This window comes from Bos javanicus, chromosome 18 (assembly GCF_032452875.1).
Source record: "Bos javanicus breed banteng chromosome 18, ARS-OSU_banteng_1.0, whole genome shotgun sequence".
NCBI lineage: Eukaryota > Metazoa > Chordata > Mammalia > Artiodactyla > Bovidae > Bos > Bos javanicus.
Genome location: NC_083885.1, coordinates 53,605,697 through 53,633,067, shown reverse-complemented (window position 1 = coordinate 53,633,067; position 27,371 = coordinate 53,605,697). Strand labels below are relative to the sequence as shown.

The following is a 27,371-nucleotide window of genomic DNA, read 5'->3' as shown; positions in this document are numbered from 1 at the left end:
CGGCCCTAGTTTAGTCCCCAACTACTGTGTCCAGTCAATCCTAAAAGACATCAACCCTGAATATCCACTGGAAGGACAGATGCTGAAGCTCCAACACTTTGGCCACCCGATGCAAAGAGCCGACTTATTGGAAAAGATCCTGATGCTGGGAAAGATTGAAGGCAGGAAAAGGGGGGCAACAGAGAATGAAATGGTTGGATGGCATCACCAACTCAATGGACATGAATGTGAGCAAACTCTGGGAAATAGGAAGCCTGGCGTACTGCATGAACAACATCAAAGACCTTAGAAAGACAAAAGGTGGTGTCTGGAATATCCTTAGTCTGACAAAAGGTACTCTCGAGTTTAAGGATGTACCTCGTAGGTCTTCTCAATCAAACGATAGAACTTCTATTAAACTTCAGAGCTCTGTTACTCAGCCATCTCAACAGAAGCCTGAAGTAGAGGGGTTTATCTCAGATTAGTGGGTATGGCTTTTGTCTAGTGGAGTGAACTCCAAAGACACTTACATGAACAGAAGCATTGGCAGCTTGGACTGAAACGGAAAGGGATGGTACAAAATGAAAAGGGACCTTTGGACCATCAAAACTCTCTAAGCAGAAAGCAGGTTACAAAAACCACTCAGCTGCAACACATGCTATCTTTTTCGGAAAAAGGAAGGATGACAGTGAATTGCCAAGAGCCCAAAGGTTGGAGCCAAGAGCCATGAGAAAAACTACTGGGAAATAGTAGGAATGAGTTCTGATCCAGGAACTTTTTTTTTTTTTAGGTTTTTTTTTTTTTTTTCAATTGAAGGATAATTGGTTTACAATATTGTGTTGGTTTCTGCCATACATCAACATGATAAGGGACTTTAGATATTTGCCCAGATGGATTTCAGAACTGCTATGGATCAGTGACCCAAGTGCTCTCCTTCCCCCCCACTTTTTTGAATAGGAATATTTTGGCAGTTATTCTACACCTGTCCCATCACTGGATGTTGGGAATGTGGATGGCAGACAACTTGTCTCTTTAGTTCAGAGGCCAGCAGATTGAGAGGAACTGTATTTGAGGTGCTCAGCCACCCCCAGACCTGACTGGGGTGATGAGATTCTGGACTTAAAGTTGATGTTGTAATGGGAAGAGACTTTGGGGGGCCTTGGGAGGGGTGAGTGTACCTTGTGTGAGGGAGAGACATGAATCATTGGGGGTCCCAAGGATCACTGCCTTCTGGCGTTCCCACTTGTTTGTGACTGCCTTCCACACTGTGCCACAGTTGGTTTGTCTGGCCAATACAATACAGCAGAAGTGATGGGACGTCACTTCTGAGATTAGGATATAAACCACCGCAACTTCTGTCTTGGGTTCACTCAGATTACTTGCCTCGGGGGAAGCCAGCGGGCGTGCTGTGAGGATGCTTAGGCAGCCTCTGTACAGGCCCACATGGTGAGGAACTGAGGCCTCCAGCCAAAGCCGTGAGGGCCTGCAGCCTGCCAGCAACCCTGTGCGTGAATTTGGAAGTGGATCCTCTAGCCCCACACGGCTGTAGCCCTGACTGAGAACTTGATTTCAACCTCATGAAAGACTCAGACAAAACCATCCAGCTAAGCTGCTTCCAGATTTTTAATTCTCAGAAACCATGTAACGTAACAAATGTTTGCTTTAAGGTACTGAGTTTTGGGGTAATGTGTTACAGAGTGATAGCCAGCTAATTCATCATGCCACTGCCACTTATCTCTCCAGATCACCAATCATCCAAGCACTTTCCATCTACCATCCATCCAACAGTCTGTCTATCCAGCAACCCATCCATCCATCCGGATACCTAAGCATTACCCATCCATCTCTCTACTATCGCCCACCTAGTGAATTCAGTGATCCATCCCTCTATTCATTAACCACTCCACCATCCCTCTCTAAAGCTTAGATATGTCACCTAGAACCCAGAGGTAAAGACCGCTCCTTCCACGCCAGCCCTTACCTGAGCGATATCTAGATCTGTCTCCACTGTCTGCAGGTCTTTCCCAGAGGCCAAGACTTTGTGTGCATTCTCCACGTCCACAAGGAGATCATCTGGGAGATCAGCCTGCGGGGACAGAGTAGAGACTCAAGGAAATCTTGGGCCTGGGAGATGTTGGCAGTAAGGCAGTCTCAACATTTGAGCTCAGGCTAGAAGTGAGGGTTAGTTGTCAGACAGCTGGGATACCAAGCGAGTCAAACAGCAAATGTGGGTTTCTGAACCTGGGTGTGCAAAAGCCTGAGTGCCTGGGTGTAGATTGACAGGGCACAATCGGAGGTTCAAAAGACCGAAGTCTGAGGCCAAGATACTCAGGCCCTGGCGGGTTATAGATCTTGGAGTCTGGGGGGAAACAATGCCGAGTCCAGTTGTCCCAAGGGTAAAGGTGAGGTCAAAGGTCACAGTCTGTTTCCCGGGTGGAGAGAAGATATTTTGGGGGGTCATGAAGGTGGGGATAAGGAAAGTCAAGGCTAGATAATATGGACCCCTGAGTCAAAGGTCAGCTTTCTGGACAGTAACCATTATGGTCTGTTGAAGTCTTTCCCAAGTGCTTGTCATGGATGATATCACTGAACCCTCGCCATAACCAATGAGGTGGCTACGTGCTACTATCCTAATTTTACAGCTGAGGAAACCGAGGCCCCACTTGTCCAGGGTAACACAGCTCTACATGGCAGAGTCAGGCTTTGAATCCAGGTTTGAGTAGTCTAAAATATCAGGCATTCTTGTCTCTGTGAGGTTAAAATTCGGAGAACCCAGGACTTCCCTAGCGGTGCAGTGGTTAAGACTCCATGCTTCCACTACAGGGGGTACAGGTTCGATCCCTGGTCAGGGAACTAAGATCCTACTTGCTGTGTGCACAGCAAGCCACAAAATTCAGATGTTTAGTCACAAGCAATGAGGGGTTACCCCTGCCAGTCCCAAACATCCTACATTTTGATCCAGATAAAAGTTGAAAGAATCCGGACTCTAGATCTTGAAGGAACCCCAACTCCATCTCATCCCCAACCTTTCCACTCCACAGAGGGAGAAACTGTGCCCAGAGAAAAGCAGGGTTCAAGCCAAAGACCCAAAAGCCTGGATCCTGAGGGCTGAAGTGGAGGGAATGCTTACCGGAAGAGGACTCTGGGGGCGCCGTGTGGCTGGGGGTGCACTAGGGGTAGCGGCTACTGAAGTCCCGTCCAGGATTGGTGCCAGGAGGCGACGGAGGTCAGGGCTACAGAACCTACGAGGGTCAGCGGCCAGGGCGGCCTCACTCAGGGCAGGAGGGTGCAGGAAAGCCAGGATCCGGGGACCAGAGGTGTCTGCAGAACACAAGATGCGTAGGACACAGGAGGGTCACTCAGGGCTGAGGGCAGAGCCCTCTGCCCACCTCAGGGAGCAGAGCTGATGATGTAATCAGTATGGACCCCATTCACAGCGTTGGGAGCTGAGTGCTGGAGAAGATATGCTGGGCCCGGTGCCATCCCTTCAGTGGCCCTGAAGGGTCCTAGGGGAGGGGCCCACACGGAGCTGGGGCACACAGTAGATAGGTACAGTAGCAACTGCCCAGTGGTGGGGACGTGTTTTAATATTTCAGATTGACACAGCTGGATGGGGGCACAAAACTAACCTGATTCTCCAGTAGCACAGAACAGCCTTTGGCCATCTGGCTCTGGTGGAGGGAGGGTGAGTGGGCATGTTGGGGGAGGAACCTGGCCTAAGACCCTCAGGGAGGTTCTAAGGACCCTGGAGGTCAAGATGTGGTCCCGAGCTAGTTCTAAGTCAGAAACGGAAAGGATATGGGTGACCTCATACCACACCCAGGAGCATGGGTTGCTAGCAACCCTTTGCAGATGGTGAAGCCCTAAAGAACAGGCAGGGAGGGAAACTCATTTATCCAGGATTGGAGGGGGAGGGCCATTAACCAGGAGAGAAGGAAGAGGTAAAAAGAAGCCAGATGTGGAAGGGTCTAGACTATTGGAAGCCAATGTATAGTGAAGTGGGAGCAGGGAACAAATTGAAAGTGGGGACAGTTGGGAATCACAGCAGGATTCAGAGCACAGGACAACAAGACTGAAGCAATACAGAAGAGGGAGGGCAGAAGAGAGAAGAGCATTCTGGGCAAAGGAAGCTGCACGTGCAAAGGCCCTGAGGCAGGAAAGAGTCTATTATGTTCCCAGAGCACTAAGGAAGCTGGTGTGGATAAGAGAGTGAGTGAGAAGGGGAAGGAGGCAGGAGGCAGGTCACACGGGGCCAAGTGGGTCAGATGAAGGGACTTGGGCTTTCTCCAGAGCGTCCTGGGGACACAACCCCACCCAGCCCCAGCCCAGCCCCATACCAAGTCTGTCCCCAGGATTAGGGGCATCCTTCTGAGAGGGGCTGCCCCGCTGAACGTGTCTGCGAGAGTGTCGCTCCGTTTGCTCAAGGGACAGCACCACTTCGGTCTCTTCCACTCGGCTGGGGTACAGGGCAGAAAGGGGAGTGGGAGTCAGGGAGGGTGCCTGGCCCCACCCCTAGGCAGTCCCTTCCTAGTGATGTCCTGTTACAGGAGGCCATCTCGTCCAGGGGTGGGAGGGCATTGTACAGAAAATAATTTGCCATGCTGACTTGTTTTAAAGATTTAAATTTTGTTGACTGCTTTTTTTTATTATATTAAAAATAGCATTGAAAAGAAAGTTAAGGGTGTCTTCCCAAATTCCCCCTGTGGAAGGAAAGGCAGGAAAAAAAGAGTTGGCATTTAGCACAGCCTGGGAAGAGAGAGAAGAGAGACTGGGGCCATGAGGGGCAGAGAACAGGGAGACTGAAAGGCATGAGAACTAAATATTCTCTTTATAGACATTTACTTATAAACGCATTCTTATAAATGTATTGATAAAGACTATATATGTACCATATTCTTATGTTACCAAATATGAAGAATTTATAGGGATATATTTTTATGAATAAGATTTTATTTAGGAAGCTTCTATTCATAGACATTTGCCACATTCAAAGGAACGAATTTATAAATATATGCTTCTGTCCCTTGTGTCTTCCTGCCGCCCCCACCCTCCCCAGTCTCTAGCTGCAGAAGCAATCCAAATGTTCCCTCTGCAAACTGGCTTCTGGATAATGGGGCCTGGGGTGGAGGACCAGACCCTCATTTGGATCTCATTTGCATAACACTCTCCAGGATGAAGTGTGGGTGGTCCTTCCACCAGCTCTTCCAGAAGCTAGGACCCTGCCCCATCCTCACCCACCCCTTCTGGGCTGGAAACATCCCAACTGAGGCTGGATCCAAAGCTGCCCCACCCCTCTAGAAAAACAGAGGCTCATACAGTCACGTGTACATGCACTCCGTACTCACAGGCACAAACGGGAACCCTCATATACCCCCAGGTGTATTCCTGGTCAGGTGGGCACACAAACTGTCTACAATGGGGCTAACACATGTGCCTACATGCCACATGGAATGCACATATTCATTCCTTCCAGACCTTTCCTTGTTCGTGCTCAGTCGCTCAGTCATGTTCAACTCTTTGTGATCCCATGGGCTGGAGCCCACCAGGTTCCTCTGTCCATGGGATTTCCCAGGCAAGAATACTGGAGTGGGTTGCCATTTCCTACTCCAGGGGCTCTTTCCAATCCAGGGACTGGACCCACGTCTCTTATACCTCTTGCATTGGCAGGTGGATTCTCTACCACTGTGCCACCTCAGAAGCCCTTCCCTAGACAACCAGAAATACTTAGTGGTTAAGAGCAAGAGCTCTGCAGCCAGCAGCCTGGGATTCAGATTCCAACTCTGCCACGTACAAGCTGTGTGACCTTGAGCCTATGGCTGAACCTCTTTGGGTCTCATTTTCCTCTTCTGTAAAGTGGGGATAATAATAATACCTCCTCCCCAGGTTGTTATGAGTCCTAAATAAGTTGGTATATGTCAAATGCATAGAACTGTGGCACAGGATGAACTCTATATATTTGCCATCATTGTTTACTGAGCAATTACTATGTGCCAGGCACTGGAGTTTCAATAGTGAACAAGACAGACAAGACTTCCAGCTCTCATGGTGGGAAATGCTAATAGGAAAAGACAGACCTTAAGTAAAAGACATTATTTGTTGGTAAATGTATCTACGTTGTTGTTGTTGTTTGGTTGCTAAGTCACGTCTGACTCTTGGTGACCCCATGGACTGACTGTAGCTTGCTAGCCTCCTCTGTCCATAGGATTTCCAGGCAAGAATACTGGAGAAGGTTGCCATTTCCTTCTCCAGGTGATTTTCCCAATCCAGGGATTAAACCTGCATGTCCTGCATTGGCAAGCGGATTCTTTACCACTGAGTCACCAGGGAAGCCCTATCTATGTAATTACAAAATGTATTATGCACCTTTCCAGTAAACAAAGCACTTGAAACATGGCTGGTTGGAACTGAGATGTATCGTCGTGTAAACGGCTTCTCCAGTGGCTAAGCGGTAAAGAATCTGCATGCAATGCAATCCCTGGGTTGGGAAGATTCCCTGGATAAGGAAATGGCAATCCACTCCAGTCTTCTTGCCTGGAGAATCCCATGGACAGAGGAACCTGGCAGGCTACAGTCCATGGGATGGCAAAGAGTCGGACATGACTGAAGTGACTGAGCACGCAGAGCAGGTCAGTGTAAAACACACCCCAGTGTAAAACACACCTGATGGTCTAGCGGCTAGGAATCCATATTCCCAATGCAGGGAGCCTGAGTTCAATCCCTGGTAAGGGGACTAGATCCCACATACTGCAACTAAAGATCCCACATACCCCAGCGAAGATCAAAGAGCTCTCATGCCACCTGGGAGCAGCCAAATAAATAAATAAAATACTAAAAATAATAAAACAGAATACACACTAGATTGAAAAATTGAGTATGAAAAAAAGAATCTAAAAGTCTCAATAATTTTTAGGGGACTTCCCTGATAGGCCAGTGGTTAAGACTCCAAGCTTCCAGAGCTTTTGCTGCAGGGGGCTTGGGTTTGATCCCTGATGCAAGAACTAAGATCCCACATCCCATTCAGCATGGCCAAGAAATCTTTACAACTTCTTAAATAATAATTTTTAATATCAATTACATGTTGAAATGATATTTTTGTATGCATTAGAATATGTACACATGTACCTATAACATAATTTGCAATAATTTAATAGTCTATTATTAATTACATTAATCCATATAGTCAAAGCTATGGTTTTTCCAGTCATGTATGGATGTGATAGTTGGACCGTAAAGAAGGCTAAGTGCCAAAGAACTGATGCTTTTGAACTGTGGTGTTGTAGAAGACTGTTGAGTGTCCCTTGGACAGCAAGATCAAACCAGTCAGTCCTAAAGGAAATCAACCCTGAATATTCCTTGAGAGGACTGATGCTGAAGCTGAAGCTCCAATACTTTGGACACCTGATGTGAAGAGCCGACTCACTGGAAAAGACCCTGATGTTGGGAAAGACTGAGGACAAAAGGAGAAGGGTCCTCCAGACCTGCTTGGGTCAAAACTCAGCTAACTGTGTGACATCGGGCAAAGGACTTCCTCTCTCTGGTCTTCAGTTTTCCCTCCTCCAAAATAGGGATGGAGGAACTTCTTGGTGGTCCAGTAGTTAAGAATCTGCTTTCCAATGTAGAGGATACAGGTTCAATCCCTAGTCAGGGAACTAAGATCCCCCATGCCTCAGGGCAACTAAGCCCACACTGCCACAACTAGAGAGCCTGCTTGCAGCAAATGACCGAGCCCACGCGCTCTGGAGCCCATCCGCCACAACTAGAGAGAAACTCACACGCCGAAACGAAGATCCTGCATGTGAACTAAGATCTGATGCAGCCAAAAATAAATAAATGATCTGTTAAAATGGGGATCGAAATAACGGCTATACCTCATGGGCTTCTTGTGAGCACAAAGCCCACGGTGTAGAATGCTGTAAGTGCCCCGTGCAAGTGAGTTTTATTTTTATGGAGCAGGTGCTGCTGGCAATGGAAGGAGGCTCAGGTATGGAAGAGGGGGGATGGAGTATACACAGTGTCAGCACTCAAGCAGGCACAGAGACCCATGCAGCTGCACGCCACTCAATATTCATACTCAATGCTTCTCATCTCACAGTTAACCCCCTTTCAAATCAGAATCTTTGAATAACGTGTAGCCTTGAGAAGAATCAGAGCAAAGGAGAGGGGACTTCACTGTTACTGAGTAATCTCCTATTCATGCTTCATCCATTTTCTGCCAGTAAAACTGAACTCCCCAGGCCTGCTCTTTGCTTAAAGGGTGAAAGATCGAAATTCCAGGGCCTGGCCATCCAAAGGCAAGTCTTCATAATGAATAAAAGGAGCTTCCAGAAGAGATAGGAGGGCAGGTCCCCTCTCCTTTGCTCTGATTCTTCTCAAGGATACAAGTTATTCAAAGATTCTGATTTGAAAGGAGGTTGATGGGAGAGCATTTTGAAGACAACCAGGCTTGTTTTCCTGTGTATGAAGACTTGCATAAATATTCCTGTTACCAACCTCTGTTTTCTAATACAATCTCTTCTTGATCAAAAAGACCCTGGGAGGGAGTTCCCTGGTGGTCCAGGGGCTAAGACTCCATGCTCCCCATGCAGGGGGCCCCGGTTTGACCCTGGTCGGGGAACTAGATCCTGCATGCTGCAACTAAGAGTTCGTATGCCACAACTAAGATTTGGCTCAGCCAAGTAAACAAAACAAAACAAAAGACCCAAGGAAACTCCTATGGTTTTAGAAATGAATGCCATGTCCTGGGAGACAGACTTCAAAGAAAAGCTGTAATTCTCTGTCTTGGGTGATAATTAGCTGCCCTTGTCACAAGTTGTCATGGTGAAAAACTTCTAAGATGCATGATGGAAGGGGGGAGGAGCCTATGTTTTACCACTGCACGCTCATTAGAATGGTTCCGATGAAGACAGAGGAAATCAACCCTGAATATTCACTGGAAGGATTAATGCTGAAGCTCCAATACTCTGGCCACCTGATGCGAAGAGCTGACTCACTGGAAAAGACCCTGATGTTGGGAAAGATTGAAGGCAAAAGGAGAAGGGGGTGGCAGAAAGTGAGATGGTTAGACAGCATCACCAAATCAATGGACATGAATCCGAGCAAACTCCGGGAAATAGTGAAGGATGGGGGAGCCTGGCTTGCTGCAATCCACATGGTTTCGAAGTGGGACACAGCGACTGAACAACAACAATGAAAACAAAGACGATATAAAATAAAATGCTGGCAAGGACGTGGAGGAACTAGAACCCTCACACAATGCTGATGGGAATACAAAAGGGCACAGCCACCTTAGAGAGCAGTTTGGCAATTTCTTCTGAAGTTAAGCATACACCGACCATACGGCCCATCCATTCCATTCCGAGCTGTTGATCCAAGAGGAATGAAAACATGACCTCACAATATCATGGATGAGAATGTTTCCTTTTCTCGTAATCACCCCAAATAGTCAACAGTTCAAATGTCCTCCAACTGAGGAATGCATAAACCACGGTCCATACATATTCATAGCATAGATTACCTAGCATCAAAAAGGAACTGATGGATACACACCACAACATAAACTTAAAATCTATTAGGCTAAGTGAAAGAAACCAGGCTCAAAGACTACATACTATAGAATTTAGTGTACATGACATTCTAGAAAAGGCAAAATTCTAGGGTCAGAGATTAGATCACTGGTGGACAGAGACCATTAGGGGGTGGGCTGAGGTTCACTATATAAGAATTTTGGGGGGTGATGAAACTACTCTATAGCTTGTTTTTTTTTTTTTTTTGACCTTGCTGTGAAACTTGTGGGACCTTAGTTCCCCAACCAGGTATTGAACCCTGGCCCCAGCAGTGAAAGTCAAGAAAGAAGCCAAGTCCTCACCATTGGGCTGCCAGGAAATTCCCTACTCTATAGCCTGACTGTGGTTGGGGTTACACAATTCTGTGCATTTGTAAAAACTCACAGAACCACATACAAAAAAAGAGTGAATCTTCTCATGTAAATTACATGTCAATTTTTAAAAGGCCCTACAATTCAGCTGTCTTATTATAACTTGAAAATAGTCTTTTTCATTTAAATTACCAGCACACACTCATATATTTGTGTCTACATGAAGATGCCTGTGTGTGATCAGTCACACGTGTTCTACATACATGTGCACACTTCCTCTCACATGTGTGCACTGTGCACATGCACACTTGAACATATACACACATACCTGTTCATACATATGCAGACCAGACCCATGCACACAGACATCCCACCTCCTTCCCGCTTACCTGATCAGGAAGTGGACGCAGACGATACTCTCAGATTGGGGACCCCGGCCCCCTGACACCACTGTGGCCTGGGTCTGGGTCCACAGGTAGCCACCACTCCGGGCCAGGAAGCGGTACTGCCCCGTTACTGCCTGGCCCTTGCTCAGCACTGGGGAGGGGCATGGGGAGGGGTTAGGGAAACTGAGGAGAGAAGGCAGTGGGGGCGGGGCATGGGGTATGAAGGGTCAGGGAAGAGAATGTTCCCTGGGGCTTGGGGAGCGCGGAGCTGGTGTTGGCTGGCGCCATGCAGCACCGGAAATGGAACCTGAACACATACACGTATGGATGCTCTGGCCGACTGCATCCGAGTCCAGCGCGTGGATGTACTCGTAGGCAGAACAGCCAATCAGGTCGTCGGGGCTGTAGCCGGCAACCTCCGCGATCCTGAGGTGGGTGCAGTGGAGCCTAGGTCAGTTCAACTGGCTGAGGTGGAGGGTGGGTGAAAGGGAGGAGAGTGGGGACACGGGGCTGAAGCCAGCAAGACAGAGAGACAGGCTTGTAACAGAGACAAAGGGAGAGCAAGGAATAGGAAAAGGAGCGTGGCAGCCTGAATAATGGCCCCTGAAGATGTCTCTGTCCTAATTCCCCGAACCTGTGAACACACTACCTTCTACGGCAAAAGGGATTTTGTAGATGTGATGAAGTTAACGATCTTGAGATGGAGAGATGATCCTGGATCCCCTGGGTGGGCCCAGTGTAATCACGGGAGTCCTTACAAGATGGGGGAGCACACGGTCAGAGTGAGAACAGAAGATGCGATGATGGAGGCGGAGGTGGAAGTGATGTGCTTTGAGGTGGAGCGAGGGACCACGAGCCAAGGGATGTATGGGGCCCCCAGAAGCTTCTATGGCAAGGAAACGGATTCTTCCCTGGAGCCTCTGGAAAGAACACAGTCCTTGATTTTCATTTCGTAAGACTCATCTCAGACGTCACCTCCAGAACTCTGAGATAGAGAATATGCGTTGTTCTGAGCCACTAGGTATGTGGTAACAGGATACAGCAGCCTTAGGAAATTAACAGCTGAGGAGCGTGCGTGCGTAAGGAACGTGCGTGCCTGCGTGCGTGCTCAGGCGCTCCAGTTCTGTCCGACTGTTTGCAACCCTATTGGCTGTAGCCCGCCAGGCTCCTCTGTTCATGGGATTTTTCAGGCAAGAATACTGGAGTGAGTTGCCATGCCCTCCTCCAGGGGATCTTCCTGACCCAAGGATCAAACCCGCAGCCCTGCATTGCAGGTGGATTCTCTACCCACTGAGCCACCTGTAAAGCCCGAATAGGGGAGGAGGGAGAAGGTAAAAATGGAAATAGCAATGAAAAGAAAGACAAAAAAAGAACGTGAAAGAAATAGGAGAGGGGTAGAGAAAGGAAGAAAGAACATCACTAAAAGAAAAATAAGAACGAATAGAAATAAAAAGTAATCATGACAATTATTTTTTAAAAATAGGCACATCTAGGCTACTCTGCACCAGGCAACTCACTGAGTGATCAGAACACATGTTCTAAGTAGGCTGTGTTCTCACTTCACAGGACGGATGAGGAAAGTGGGGTACAGAGAGGTGAGGTCCTTTGGCCAAGGATGCACAACCAGCATTTAACTCGAACAGTCTGAACTCAGATAAGAAGACCCACATATAGGGAACCTCCTTGGCATGTCCAGAAGTTAAGACTCCGCATTTCCAATGTAGGGGGTCAAGTTCAATCCCTGGTCGAGGAACTAAGATCCCCCATGATCAGAGGCATGACTAAAAGTTAAAAAAAAAAAAAAAAGACCCACAGACAATTCAAAGACAGGCACACATATCAAGACAGAGATATGGAGTCAGAGAGCCAGAAACAGACCAGAGAGAGAAACTGGGGGTGGTGGGTAGGAGAGGAGACAGTGAGTGAACTTGGGCAGAAAGGAAGAGCAGGAGCCGGGCTTGGCAGGTGGTGGGTGGGCCCCTGACTCCTGCCCACCTCTCATCACAGTAGGTGAACTTCATGTCCAGGCTGTGGCGGCTGAGGAAGGCCCCTCGGCCCAACGGGGGCTCCAGGCTGCCAGGGTGGGGGATGGCTTCACAGATTAGCACCAGGCATTGCAGAGGGGGCTCCAAGTTGGGACTCCCAGCTGGGGAAGTCTGTGCCGGGGGCTTGTAGACCCTCATGTGTCCAGAACAGTGTAGTACCTGGTGGGGGTAGTTGGGGGCGAGAGGGTGATGTACCTGGGCCTGGGGCTACCCAAGGTGCTGGGAGGTATGTTCCTGTGGGCCCCTCCCCTAGGTAACTGAAAAAAGAAAGCCCTGAGGATTTCAGAGCCCCAGCTCAGAGAGCTCTGAGGACCCCGACCCCATAGAGACCCCAACCTAAGAAGGTTCTGACAGTCTCCAGATTCTAAGACACAGGGAGCTTTGAGGACCCCATTTTCCTACCCCATGGAGACTCCAGACTCAGGACGCTGAGAACTCCCAGTACCAGGCCCACAGAGATCCAGACTAAGGAAGGATACAAGGACCGCCCGATCCCCAACCTCCTAAGTACCCAGAGGATGTCCAAGACCCAACCTGAGAAAGCCCCACTGGATCCTGGGCCCAGGAGATTCCCGGACTCCAACCCGCTGTGGGAACTTAAGGGCTCAGGTCCAGCCCCGGCGGGCCCCTCCCTTCCAGGCCAGGTCCTGCCCACCTTCCAGGTGGCCGCCTTGAGATTGAGGGTGCGCCCACGGCTGCTGAGGGTGCTCTTCATGCGCAAGGAGAAGCACCGCTCCGTGGGGGCCTCCGGCTTCTTTTTGGACAGGCCTGAGGAGGGCCGCGGGGTCGGGGGCAGGGGCAGGGGTAGGGGGAGAAGGGGAAGGGAAGGGGCGGGGGAGGGAGGAGCTGGTCATTGGGTAGCTCAGGACAGGGCCCAGGTCCCTCCAGCACCCCGGTTACTAAACTCTTCCCAGCCTCATCCTCAAAATCTAGACCTGAAACCAGAGAGGGTCTCCCAGGGGTATGTTACGCTCTTTAAGACCCGCCCCCCCAGAGCGGGGTGAGTCCCTGCATTCCCCCAGGGCAGGGCCACAGCGTCCTTCTTTTCCCATCTTTTTTTCTCAGTGGACAGGGAAGCTTGGCGTGCCGCAGTCCATGGGGTCACAAAGAGTCGGACACGACTGAGCGACAGAACTGAACTGAACTGATTCCAGAGGGGAGAGGATATGCTGAGGGCAGGATGGAGCCTCAGTTTCTGTAATTTAAGGGCAGAGACCTCCAGGGAACTCACTCTGCCGGGGGGTCAGGGCATCTTGAAGCTCCTCTTGGTCACAGGGATGGATAAAATCAAAGATATTGTGTCCGATCAGCTCCAGCTGGGAGGGAGGGAAGCAGAGGGTTGCCTTGGAGGAAAAGCATTTTTACAAGGGCCTCTGACCCATCTCACCCTTCCCATCCTCATCACCCTGCCCCAATTCATGAACCCGGATTATTTTCCTAGTCTCCTTATTCATTCATTCATTCATTTCTTCAGCATGCCAGGCCTTCTTCTAGATGGTGTGGGCACGGAAGTAACTACAAAGACAAAACCCCTAACTCTCAGAGCTTACTGGGTAGTGGGGCACATGCTCAGTCACTTTAGTCATGTCTGACTTTGCGACCCCATGGACTGTAGCCCGCCAGGCTCCTCTGTCCATGGGATTTTCCAGGCAAGAATACAGGAGTGGATTGCCATTTCTTTCTCCTGGGGATCTTCCCAAACCAGGGATCAAACCTGAGTCTCCCAGACTGCAGGTAGGTTCTTCAGCGTCTGAGCCATATAAAACAATATACTAACTGATACAAAGAAAACTAAAGCAGGGTTGTGCTGTGTTGTGCTTGGTCCCTCAGTTGCGTCCAACTCTTTGCAACCCTATGGACTGTAACCCGCCAGGCTCCTCTGTCCGTGGGGATTTTCCAGGCAAGAATCCTGGAGTGGGTGCCATGCCCTCCTCCAGGGGATCTTCCCGACCCAGGGATCGAACCCAGGTCTCCTGCATTGCAGGCAGATTCTTTACCAGCTGAGCTACTAGGGAAGCCCTTATGATGAAATGATGGAACATTATCTTAGAGGTAGTGGTCAGAGCTAAAGCTGAACAGGGGAGTGATGAGATCTTGGAGTTCTGGCTCTGCCATTTCCTAGCTCTGGGACCTTGGAACATTCACCTCTCTGAACTCAAGAGCTCAAACTAACAGAAGTTTGCATCAAGAGTGGGATGGGGACTTTCCTTGTGATCCAGTGATTAAGAATCTGCCTTGCAAGGCATGGGATGTGGGTTCGATCCCTGGTTGGGGAACTAAGATCCCACATGCTGAGGAGTAACTAAGACTGAGAGCCACACCTACTGAGCCAGGAAGGCCACAACCAGAGAGTCCATGTGCCACAACGAAGGATCCCTCATGATGCAACTAAGACCTGATGCAGATAAATAAATTTTCTTTTTTAAAGAGTGGGATAACAAGGCAGGGGAAAGGAATAGATGCCAACTGTGGAGCTCATCTGACATGACTGACGTGACTTAGCAGCAGCAGCAGTGCAGCTCATCTATGTGATATAAGAAAAAAAACAGTAGCCGTCTCCTGGGACTGGGTGTAAGATGAGCTGAAATTAGTTCTACTCCCTAAGCCTCTTGGCGCCCCATCCCCGGGCCCCTCATCCTACTCCTCTTCTCCCATTTGGGACCCCACATCCACCATTTTATGGAGTTTCCAGCCTCTAGGTTCACTCTCTCCAATTCTATCTCTGTGCAGTAGCTAGAGGGATCTTTCTAAAATGAAAATCTGATTGCACCTTTCTGACACAATCTCTCCTCTGCTTAAAATCCTTCCATGACTCCCCAGTGCCCTGGAGACAAACCTTCTATTTCAGTCCTAAATTTTGACCTCTAGCCTTTCTGTCACTTTCTCTCCCTGCACTCTGCACCTAACTCGGAGAAATGTCCCCAAAGGTTCTGCTTTTATCTCACATCTGTGTCTTGGCATATTGTTTCCTTGGCCATGTACATTCCTAGCCTTTGGTGGTCCCAACCATTCACCATACCCTTTGACTGGGTAAGTCCTTCAGGTTTTAGCTCAGATGTCTTTTCCAGGAAGCCCTTGATTCCCTCCCAGTCTGGGTCAGGTACCAGCGTCCACCCCAGGCTTGTACAGCCCCTTTAGCTGCCCCACCCCAGCCCTACCCATTCCAAATTTTCCTGTCTGGTGACGTATTTGCCTCCCCTTTGCACTGTGGGCCTTGTAAAAGCAGGGCTAAGGTGGTTCTGGTGCCATCCGTATCCCAGCATCGCCTGCACAAAGTAGGAGTCCCTCTTACCTGACTGAGGCCCAGGTGTTTGCTGACATTTTCTGACAGGTAAGCCATGTCTCCCTCGGCGGTGAGCACCATAACAAAGCCCTCCAGGGCCTTCAGGTAGCAGGCATCCAGCGGTTCGCCCCCTGCTCCCACCTGGTTCCACTCCCCTGGTGTCCGGGCCAGGATGGATGGGGTGTGTCCAGTCAGCCGTGAGCCCGCCCTGGCTAGCCTCCCTCTGCTTTCCTTCACTCAGAGGGACTTACAGGTACCCCCAGGTGAGTGGGGCACATCCCAGTGACTTGGAGTCCCAAGGAAGAGGGAAGGACCAAGGAGGACTGGAATTCTAAGAGAACAAGGCCTCCCAGGGGTACAGAATTCTAGGAAGGCAGGGGTCTCCCAGGGGGATAGAACTCTTGTTGTTTAGTCAATAAGTAGTGTCCTATGACTCTTTTGGGACTTTAGTCTGCCAGACTCCTCTGTCCATGGGATTTCCCAGGCAAGAATACTGGAGTGGGCTGCCATTTCCTTCTCCAGGGGATCTTCTAAACCCAGGGATCGAACCTGAGTCTCTGGCATTGCAGGCAGATTCTTTACCACTGAGCCATCTGCAAAGCCCCTAATAGAACCCTGAGGAGGGCAGAATCCTAACGGGATGAAATTCCCAGGGGTCAAAATTCTAAGGGGCCAAGGTATAAGGGGAGTCAGAATTCCAAGGGGGCCAAGCTTGCCAAGGGTTCAGAATTCTTGGGCAGGACCTTCCTGATGGGCAGAATTCTAAAGAAGCAGGGACTCCCAAGCGACAGAATTCTAAGGAGGACAGAATACAAGACAGGAAAGTCTAAGGGGCAGAGTCTCCAGAGGATGACTCCACTTTCCCCATAATAAAATCTTTGCAGGGTCCTGGGATTCCAAGGGGTGTGTGTGTGAGAAAGAGAGAGAAAGCCTCCCGCTGACTTTTAGTTTAACAGGGTGGGAATTCAAGGGGACAAACAATATAACTAGTGAGTCTAGCTGAGAAGATCTCCCAGGGGACCAAATCCTAAGGGTCCAGGTGCCTTAGGGAGTTTAGTGAAGCAGTGAAACGAAAGTGGTAGCCGCTGAGTCCTCTCTGACTCTTCGTGACCGCATGGATTGTAACCCGTCAGGCTCCTCTGTCCATGGAACTCTCCAGGCAAGAATACTGGAGTGGGTAGCCATTCCCTTTCCCAGGGGAATCTTCCGACCCAGGTGTGGAACCGGGTCTCTTGCATTGCAGGCGGATTTTTCAGGTCTGAGCCTTCTCTATTTCTTAGAGTTCTAACTCTAAGGAGGCGGAGCTATGCAAGGGAGCATTCCAACGGGCGGGGCCTAACAAATAACAGACTTCGAAGAGGACGGGGATTCCTAGGACTGGATTCCGATTGGCCAGAACTCGAGAGGGCGGGGCCTCTCCGGGGACTTGGATTCCAGAGGGGCGGGGCTCCGCCGGGAAGCCATCTGGGGGCGGGGCCTTGTCGGGACGCGGCTTCCCGGAGGGGTCTCCTCAGGAGGTACCTTTCCGAGGGCGGGGCCTTGCCCAGGTGGGAATTCCCGGGGACGGGGCTCACCTGCGGTGCAGAGGCGGTGCATGCGCAGGTAGCTGATGGTGAGGCGCATGATGGAGGCCTTGTCCAGGTGGGCGCTGACCCCGCGCGCGAAGGGCAGCGTGTGCGCCAGCTGGTACAGCACCTCGGTCTCCTGGCTGCGCCGGCTGCGGGCCGCATCCCGGGACTTCTCCTTGCGCAGCTCCGTGCTCGACCTGCGGGCATGGCCTGCGTTCACTGGAGGCGCTCCGGGAAGGGTAAGAGTTGGATGCGGCAAACACGTGGGGTGCTGCCACATGGGTCTCAGAGAAGTCAGAACCGCGACTGTGCAGGCCTCGCTGTGTGGCCCGGGCGAGTTCCTGGAGCTCTCTGGGTGGTTTATACTATCGAGTCGCTCCTAGCCTCGGGTTTTATTGTCCGTGCGCCAGCCCATGCTGCCCTCCGGTGCCTCACTCCTCTCCAAGGCGTGCCCAGGGCCGCCCTGTCCCCTCCCTGACTTATCTGCTGATTATTCCCCGGGCTTGGGGCGACTGGGTAACAGGGAGGCCTCCTGCTGGGAGGAGGCTGGCAGCGATGGCCAGTAACAAGGGGAGGGAGGGTACAAGAAGATGCCTGCAGCCCCCTCCAGGCCCTCTGCCCTACAACCTCCCTGAACCCCGTCTCCTGCCCTTTTCCCTCCTCGGCTGAGCTGAGTTCTCAGAATCTTGGAGTACAGATCTCAAAGTCCAACGACCCATTTCCCGGGGCCCTGCCAGAGAGATACAGCAAACCATCCCTAGGGTCCTGGGGGGTTCTGTTCAGCCAATGGCTAACCACTTACCCCTGCCCTTTAATCCATTTCAAATGCTTGAATTCTGCGTGTGGGGTTGGAAGTAGAAAGTTATCGTGTTTGTTTGTTTGTTTGTTTGATTGTTTTCAGAAATATCTGCCACGTATCCAGCTTTTACTATTATGTCAGACCCTGTGCCATGTGCGTAAATTAACCCATGTAGCTCAGACATCCCTAGGAGGAAGACAATATCATTATTCCCATTGAACTTATGAAACCCAGGCACAGAGAGGTGCAGTGCTTGCCCACAAGGAGTGAAGCTAAGGTTTGAACACTGGTCTGCCTGAATTCTTCAGTTTCCTCTGTTGTATGTACGTGCCGAGTTGCTTCAGTCATGTCCAACTCTTTGCAATCCTATGGACTGTAGCCCGCCAGGCTCCTCTGTCCATGGGATTCTCCAGGCAAGAATACTGGAGTAGTTTGTCATTTCCTTCTCCACGGGATCTTCCCGACCCAGGGATCAAACCCTCATCTCCTGTTGTATGGCCCTGGATTATCTCCAGGTTTTAGTACTTCTTCCGGTTTCTGCACTGTCTTAAAAGTCAAATTCCAGGTCTCTCTGAATCCAAACTCTATAGTTTTTTGGGGAAAAATGATAGAATATGTTACATATAGTATAGTATATGTGTAATCTTATCTATATTGAGATACTACTATTGATAAAAAACCATAAATTTGTTGTTCCCTTGCTAAGTCATGTCCAACTCTTTGTGACTCCATGGAGTATAGCACACCAGCCTCCTCTGTCCTCCATTATCTCCTGGAGTTTGCTCAGATTCATGTTCACTGAGTCGGTGATGCTATCTAACCATCTCATCCTCTGCTGCCCCCTTCTCCTTTGACCTTCAATTTTTCCCATGATCAAGGTCTTCTGCAGTGAGTTGGCTATAAATGGCAACCCACTCCAGTATCCTTGCCTGGAGAACCCCGTGGACAGTACGAAAAACCATAAATAAGCAGCTATAATTTGCTAAGTATTTATGAGTCTGGCATTGCACTAAGTAAGGACTCAGCCTACGTGTACTCATTCAATCCTAAGAAAGCCCTAGGCAGGGACTTCCCTGGTGGTCCAATGGTTAAGAAGCCACCTTCCAATGCAGGAGACAATGGTTTGATCCCTGGTAGGGGAACTAAAATCCCACATGCTATGGGGCAACTAAGACCGAAGTCAGCCAAATAAATAATTTTTTTTTTTTTAAAGAAAGCCTAGGCTCTGAAACCTCCATTGCACAAAGGGGAAACTGAGACTCTGAAAAGGTAAGTCCTTCACCCCAGAGTCATAAAGCCATTAACTGGAAGAGTTGGGATCTGAACTCGGGCAGTGAGATTTCAAAGCCTTCATTCTTCTAATTCCTTCTAATTCTTTTCTTATAAACCAACCCCCTCCTCGCCCCCCTCCCCCCCGCCGCCCCCCTATCCTGGGCCCGGCCCCTTCCACAGCCTCCATGGAAGCAAAACCCGAGAAGGGGAAGCTGACCTTCCTAAAAGCCAGAGGCCATTTCTGGGGCATCAACCACACCCCCAAACAGGAGCCCTGCAGCGCCACCCCCAGGCAATGGAGGGAGGCGCGTGGTGCCTCCTGTCTCTCTACAGATGGGAAAAATCTCATGCAAGTGGGAGGGAGGCACAGAAGGGGACAGGCTGGGTGGAGGGGTGGAGGGAGCCAGCAACTGCCCTCATCCCCTCCCTCCTGGCTGGCGGGGGGCAGGGGCCTCCAGTCCTCCTCTGCCCAGAGGACATTCCGTCCTCCTGTCCCGTTCTGTTCCAGCCTTGTTTGTCTTCCTGCCCAGAGGGTGGGGGTGGGCGGGCCTCACTGAGCTGGGGGCCCAGACGGAGGGAACAGGGAATGGGACCGGGATGGGGGTAGGGGTGGGGTTGGCCCCCCCACCTCCCTGGCAGCTGGGCTCTACACTCCTCTCTGTGGCCGACTCCTCCCTTCATAGAAGGAGCTAGCTGGTGGCTGCGGCAGGACCCTCCCTCTGGCTCCCAGCCTGCTCTCCTGATATTCTGACAGCAAGTGTGGGTGGGCCTCTCCTGGTCTCTGGCCTTTCCCTGTATTTATTTACATATTTTTATTTTATTATTATTATTAAAGTTTTTATTGAATTTGTTACAATGTTGCTTCTGTTTTCTTGTTTTGGGGTTTTTCTTTGGCCCTGAGGCATGTGAGGTCATAGCTCCCTGGCCAGGGATGGAACCCCTACCGGCTGCATTGGAAGGCGAAGCCTTAACCACTGAACCACCAAGGAAGTCCCTGGCCTTTCTCTTTAAACAGAGTCAGGGCTAATTCCTCTGGTTCAGCATTCCAGTCTCGACTCCATGACCTATTAGCTGTGTGACTTTGGACAAGTTGCACGGCCTCCCTGTGCCCAAGAACAGCACAAATACTCATGGGGCTGTTGTGAAGACTAAATGAGTTACTGTATGTCAAGGGCTTAGAATTGAGGCTGGCAATTGGTCAATGCTATATAAAGGTTTGACTCTTTGAGACCCCATGGACTGCAGCAGAATTCTCCAGGCAAGAATACTGGAGTAGGTTGCCATGCCCTTCTCCAGGGGATCTTCCCAACCCAGGGATCGAACCCAGGTCTCCTGCATTGCAGGCAGATTCTTTACTGTCTGAGTCACCAGGGAAGCCAAAGAATACTGGGGTGGGTAGCCTATCCCCTTCCCCAGGGGATCTTCCCAACCCAGGCATCGAACCTGGGTCTCCAGCATTGCAGGCAACTTTTATTATTCCCTCTTTGTCCACATCAGGGATGGAAGGCTTAGGAGACTCATAGGCTCTGGAGAAACCCTCGGGCTTCAGTGGTAACCCCGTGGTGTGGTGTGTGTGTGCAATCACACATGTGACTTTTACACAATACTTTGAGAAAAAGACTAAATCATAGTGATACTAATAATAATGATAGTACTGGTGTATTGAAAACTCATGAGCTTAGAGACCCCATTAAGTCCCTTCAACAACCCTAAGCACCTGGAAAAGTGATCTCCCTTTTACAGAGTCAGAAACTGAGTCTCCAAGCAATTGCATTATCAGCCCAAGTCACCAAGCTGGTAATCCCAGGGCCCTCCACCAATGCGCAGCTATGCTCAACGCTTCTGTTAATCCAACCACGCATTTGCTTTTGCCCAGAATCCTGTCTGACTTGAACACAGTTTATTGCCCACCTAAGGTCTGTCCCATCACCACTCATCATCCAGATCTGGTGCAGGAAACGGGAAGTAGAACCCTCATTTTCCAGGCTATGAAACTGAGGCTCAGAGAGCAGCCTGCTGGCATAAAGCCACACAGCCAGGAAGCTGGTGAGCTACGATTTGAACCCTGACTTTGGGGCCTGGGCTTTTAAGTGACATGCCTTGGTGGGCATGCCACCCAAGGGACCCCTGTCCGGCCCCTCCACTGCCCAGTGGACCCCTGTCCTTTCCCCTGCTCCCACCCCTGCTGCCTCCGGATTTCCCCAGCTGGCCCCATGCCCAGCCCTGGTCCAGCCCCTTGGCACTCTGCCCAGGTTGAGACGTGCAGCTGGAGCCCTGCCACCCTTCCTCTGTGTTCCAGCAGAGAACAGGGGGTGGAGCCAGACTGGGAGGCCCCAGGGTAAGGCCTGGGATGGGGACTAGGGCCTGGTGCCCCCCCACACACACCAGGAGAGGGAGAAGCCCACTTCTTCCCTGCCCTGAAGAACTTGCCCCTGAGAGCAAAGGCACAGAGAAAGTGGGGACACTGGCCCCACATTCGGGGCTGCTCCTGTGCCTCTCCAGACAATCGACTGGGTATTGGGGGTCTTGCAAAAAGTATAGAAGATCTGGGGGGCCTTAGGCTGAATCCATGCAAGGATCCTCTTGGCACTGCCCTGAGGTGGCCTGAAAAGGCCAGAGGCAGGGTTTGGGTTGGAGAAGGGACTTGGGGAAGGGGGTTGGGGGAGTCTCTCTACTCCTGACTCTGCGCATTCCCAAGGACCTGGTAATCAGTGGGGTGCCTGTACCCCAAGTCCTATGTTCTCTGGGAACCCTCTGACCTGGGAGACACCCAGGGCCAAGTGCCCATCGGGGCTTCCCGAGAATCACCCTTGCCTGGGGTGGGATGGCAGTTAGCCAGAGCTGGAAGAGGGGGAAGCAGTAAGGGAGTATGGGGGCCCACTCACCATCACCCAGACCCTCTTTGGCCCAAATGCCATCCTAGGGGTGCAGGAGGGGATGGAGCGTGGCCGGGATCCGGGTGCAAGTTATGAGTGGGTGGTGCGCAGGCTCAGATGACACCAAAGGAAAGGGCTGTCCTTAGATGCGGAGGGGGGGAGCGCCCCCAGCTCAGCCAAGAGGGGCCCCCACCCAGTCAGGAGGGGCTGGGCCAGGGCTGGCCCAGAAAGGGTGGGATAGAGTTTCCCTGGCAGGCCCAGAGCCAGAGACTGGAATAGAATTGCAGGGGGGAGTATAGGTGAGGGGGGGAGGGATGTGAAAACATGAGGGTGTAGACAGATCCAATCAGACCTGTGAAGCCAGGGAGGAGGGAAGGGGGTGAGGCTTCCTGGATGCCTCAGATTGGACGGGAGAAATCAAGGGCTTGAGATACTTTCCGGGGTCCCATGAAAACATGGCCAGACAGGACCCCCTGGCTGTGGACCCAGAACACCAGTTCCCTGTGCTGCCCAGCAGATCTGCACCTGTTGGGAAGGGAACACAGAAACCCACTCCGTGCCCAGGATGACCTAGCTGGCCGCTGCGGCAGGGGGCGCACCCATCACAGCTCGCACTGAAGCAGGCACAGCACCCTCTCTGGGGTCTTCCCAAATAAGGCTTGGGTGCTGCTTCCCACTGTCACAGGAATTGGGTGGGGTTGGAGGAGTCAGATAAGAGGCTAGACTTTGGGAAGTGGGTCAGGCTGTTTTCCTATTATTAAAGGGATGACCCTACCTTTCACAAGAATACAAGAAAAGCCCTTGGGAAGGGTCCCCCAGGTGGCTTCTGAAAGGTGACCGCCTCTGCCTATTTCTAGGCAACCCAAGGTTTGGGAAACAGTATCAGGGAGGGTCCAGTTATGGAGGTTCTCTCTTGAATCAATAGCTGACTCCCAATTCTAAGGGATTCCCTTTATCTGGGAAGGCTCAATTCGGGGCTGTCCCGTATCTCCTAGGACCCCAGGGGTCTTGTGTCAAAGAACAACCTCAATTCTGGGGGCTCGGAGGCCAGAAAAGTTACTCTGAAGAAGGAAAATGCCTCCCGCAGAAGCCCGGGAACTGCTCAAGTGCAACCACCCCAATTCCGTGGGGACCCCGAGTTTCACCCCTAATCAGAAAGGGAAGCGAACCCAGAGCAGCAGGAAATCGGGGATCAAGACCCCAAAGTCGCTCCTGGCTAGAGGGGCGTGGCAGCCTGGACTTGGGGAAATGCCCCCACCCCTGCGATCCCCTAGGGTGGAAAGTGCGGCGGGGATGTGCCTGCAACCGCGCGTCCGAGGGCGTCCTAGGCTTGCACCCGCTCCTTCCCCACCCGGCTCAGGGGTCGCTGGAAGAAGAACCCCCAATTCTCATCACTCCTGCCCGCGAAGCCCAGTACCTTGCGCGCTGTAGTCCCAGCGCCATGACTCTCCAGTCGCAGCTCCGGAGCCCTTCGAGGCCCCTAGCCCCCTCCCCTGCCCCGCGAGCCCCCTCCTCAGCCCCTCCTCCCGCCTCGCGGTTGGCTGTCCCGCGCCCTGCCCGCGGCCCTGATTGGCCGATCGGTCTGTCACTTCCAAGAAAGAGGCGGGACCAGAGACTGAGCCTTAGAACGCCAGGCGTGTGTGTGTGTGCAGGAGGCGGGTACCGAGGAATACACACACACACCCCGCCACACCCCTTGCCGCGGACTTCTAGGCAGTGTCACCCGCACTGTGCACAGTCGGCGGGCCTCTCCGTCTGGCCCAGTTTATCCCGCCAAGTTCCGACACCGACACTCTTCTGAACCCACCTAGTTCACTCTGTCCCTCACACCCCAGCCCCCACCCTCTAACTCCCACCCCCGGTTCACCCCTCCACTTTCTACCCCCAGATGGGCCCCTCCGACTTCCAATCCCACCCCCTCCAGTGGCCCAGCCCTGCCTCTGGAGTCGCCCAGCTCCGCCTACTCTGTCTCGTCTTCCCTACCCACCGAGCTCCCCGCTTTTCCTTTTCGCCCCCAACTCCCGACCCCACCCACCCCGTTCTACAGTCCCTCCACTTCTGTACCGCACCGTTCCCTCTCAGTTCCCTGTCCCTTCCTTCCACCCTCTCATCCCTCCATCTCGCTCCCATGCTCCCTGGTCCGCGCTCCTCTGGTCTGGCACCCCTCAGTCCCCAATCCCGCCTCCTTACCTCTCGAACTCCCTTTGCAGGTTCTCGCTGGTGAGTGATTAAGTTTATGTCAGGTAAATTTCAAAACTCAATCACACCCACTTTTCAGAAGAGCGGAGAAGTTGTAGCTGTCTACCAGTGAAGGAAGTAAGACGGTAGAGACGCGAGGTCACCGAGGAGTGTTAAAAATGACTAAGATGAGAGAAGAAAAAAAAAAAAAATGACTAAGATGGGTGTTAATCCACCGCAGGTCGATATTCTGGATACAGCTTTGGGCAAAGAAAAGGACACTATAGCAGAAGTCTGTGGATTTTGCCCACCCTAGTATCCCATTCAGTTTTCTTTTGGGGAACTTCTTCTCTCTTCTTTATTTATTTATTAATAAATAAAGCACTTTTACTTATTTATGTATTTGGCTGCACCGGGTCTTAGTTGCAGCACATGGGATCTTTAGTTGCAACATACTAACTCTTAGTTTCAGCATGTAGGATATAGTTCCCTGACCAGAGACCAAACCCAAGCCCACATGCATTGGGAGTGCAGAGGTTCAGCCACTGGACCACCAGGGAAGTCCCTCAGTCTATTTAATTTGAACAGGACTGGCCATAACCCTCCCATCACCAGCTCCAGCGACTGGTGATAGCTTGGTTTAGTCACTAAGTCATGTCAGACTCTTGCAACCCTATGGACTGTAGCCCACCAGATTCCTCTGTCCATGGGATTTCCCAGGCAAGAATACTGAAGAGGGTTGCCGTTTCCTCCTCCAAGGGATCATCTCGACCCAGGGATCGAACCCAGGTCTCCTGCATTGGCAGTTGGATTCTTTACCACTTAGCCACCAGGGACTAGACCTAGCCAGTTTATTCTGTTTCTCAAATCACAGTGATTAGTTCAGAGAAGGTATGTGACCTAACCTAGCATAGTGACAACCAGCCCTGAGACATTTGCTGCAACTATCATGAAAGATGTTCTCTTTCTCCTGGAGTTGCCAAGCTAGTGGGATGTGAGCTTGGAGCTTATGGGGCTCTGTTGCTGAGAAAGGCTTTATGAGCTGAATGTCAATGCAGAGGAAAGCAGAAATGAAAGTTTGTGAAAGATAGTCTTGACACTAGCACTTAGGTGCCTGGATCTGGCTACACCTGAACACCATTTTAATCTTGGAACCATTATGGGGTTTTTGGTGGCTGCTGTTGTTGTTAAATATTGTTTTATTTATTTACTCTGTGCTTAGATTAGTTGAGTTGATGTCAGCTGCTTACCCTCCAAAGAATCTTGATAAACTGAGGGACTGTGTCCTAAATCTCAGGAGAGAGATGTGTGAATGTGAAGCCAAATCTAGAAAAGGCTGCAGGAGAATCAGTGTCCTGTTCAAGGAAGCAGGGGTTATCCAACTCACAGCAGAAAGCCAAGCTGAGGACTTATGGTGTCCAAGGAAAACTAGCATATGTTAAACAAAAATTAAAACAGGACTAAATCTTATGTACATAGATGTGCCAGGCATCTATGATCTAGGTTAACAATAAACTTCACTTGGTTGTTCCTGGCAGCAAAAGCAATACAGGAAATGTGTTTGTTGAAATAGTTTCTAACTTTTGCTAAAAGGATATGTTTGGGGGACTTCCCTGGTGGTCCAGTGGCTAAGACTCTGTGCTCCCAAAGCAGGGGTCCTGAATTCAATCCCTGGTCAGGGAAACAAATCCCATGTGCTGCAAATAAGCTTTCACATGCTGCAATAAAAAGATCCTGCATGCCACAGCTTAGATCAAAGATCCATATGCTGCAACTAAGACATGATGTAGTCAAATAAATTGATTAATTTTTTTTAAAGGAGTGAACTTTTTTTTTTTTTTTTTGCCTGAGTTGCAAGGCTTATGGGATCGATCCTACCTAGTTTGCTGACCAGGGATCAAACCCAGGCCCCTGGCAAGGGAAGCTGAAATGATCTGATGCTCCCTCACTCACCTGCCTGGTGGTTGATGCTGCCTGTCACCTAGAACCTCCCCTGGGGACTGTGCCTGGAGCATCTACATGTGGGCCTTCCATGCGGCTGCTTGGGCTTCCTCCCATCATGGCCGCCAAGTCCCAGTGGAGAGGAAGAGTGAGAGAGAACACTCACAGAAACCATGCCTCCTTTATGACCTAGCCTTGGAAGTCATGCAGCGTCACTTCCCTCTCATTCCTTTCGACAGGCAATCACAAAAAATACTGCCTAGTGGACGGAAAGAGACTCCACATCTTGATGGGAAAGATCAAGCTTCCACAGGGAAGAACATGTGGAACTGGAAACATTACTGCAGCTATTTTGGGGAAATATCTTTTTTACAGAACATTATCTTTTTACATTATCTTTTTTACAGAACATTATCTTTTTACATTATCTTTTTTACAGAACATTACCTTGGAGTTCTGCCTACAAGCAGTGCCATGGAGGTGGAGTCTTAGGCTTTGGGATATTGGAGGTAAAAATGCTTATTTTATCAACAGGGAAATAGGGTTCAGCAACAAAACCCCAGAACCGTGAACATTCCCAGTCTGACAAGTCAGCATTCCTGGCTAGTTTTCTGTACATCTGCTTGGGCATTTTACTTGCTGATGTTCACTTCTGTATGACTCACTCTCCCTGCTGTCGAAGACTGGGGGGAATAGCTCCTAACCGTTCTGCAGGCGTCACCTCTTGTGATCTAAATCTTTAAAAAATTTTTAAACATACTTATTTATTTGGCTGCACCTGGTCTTAGTTGTGGCAGGTGAGATCTAGTTCCCCGACCAGGGATCAGACTCAGGCCCCCTGCATTAGGAGCTCTGAGTCTTAACTGCCCGACCACCAGGGAAGTCCCATCTTGTGATTTGATTTTGTCTCAGCTCTCCCCTTCCCTGACTCTGACTCTTAATAATATGGGCTTATAAAAATCAGCTGGCATTCCTGGAACACTGCCAGGAGCAGAAAATCCCTCCAAACTCGAGCCAAGCCAACCTGGAAGCAGACGATGGATTAAATAGGATGAGTCCTAAGTGTTATGCACCGGCTCTATGCCAAGTGCAATTCCTGCTCTTACTGGAACATCAGGACAGCTCCATTAGGTGGGCTCCATTATTTTCCTGCTGATCAGTGGTTATGAT

The 27,371-nt window shown here is 50.6% G+C and overlaps 1 protein-coding gene across 4 annotated transcripts in view; it reads right to left on the bottom strand.

The window, feature by feature from the left end:
- Positions 1-23,594, bottom strand: part of HIF3A (hypoxia inducible factor 3 subunit alpha) — a 31,587-nt gene extending 7,993 nt beyond the window's left edge. The window contains exons 1-11 of one of the 4 annotated variants that reach the window (XM_061388740.1): positions 23,500-23,594; positions 17,142-17,332; positions 15,577-15,722; positions 13,516-13,600; positions 12,940-13,052; positions 12,235-12,443; positions 10,559-10,665; positions 10,243-10,390; positions 4,317-4,435; positions 3,110-3,300; positions 1,961-2,065 (exon numbers count right to left, since the gene is read on the bottom strand). In XM_061388740.1, coding sequence (XP_061244724.1) covers positions 1,961-2,065; positions 3,110-3,300; positions 4,317-4,435; positions 10,243-10,390; positions 10,559-10,665; positions 12,235-12,443; positions 12,940-13,052; positions 13,516-13,600; positions 15,577-15,722; positions 17,142-17,332; positions 23,500-23,525 — 1,440 coding nt within the window. In that variant the 5' untranslated portion in view covers positions 23,526-23,594. Of the gene's footprint in view, positions 1-1,960; positions 2,066-3,109; positions 3,301-4,316; positions 4,436-10,242; positions 10,391-10,558; positions 10,666-12,234; positions 12,444-12,939; positions 13,053-13,515; positions 13,601-15,576; positions 15,723-17,141; positions 19,109-22,091; positions 22,181-23,499 lie in introns of those variants that run through there. The other 3 variants (XM_061388741.1, XM_061388742.1, XM_061388739.1) reach the window with 3 other exon arrangements.
- Positions 23,595-27,371: the final 3,777 nt, after the last annotated feature.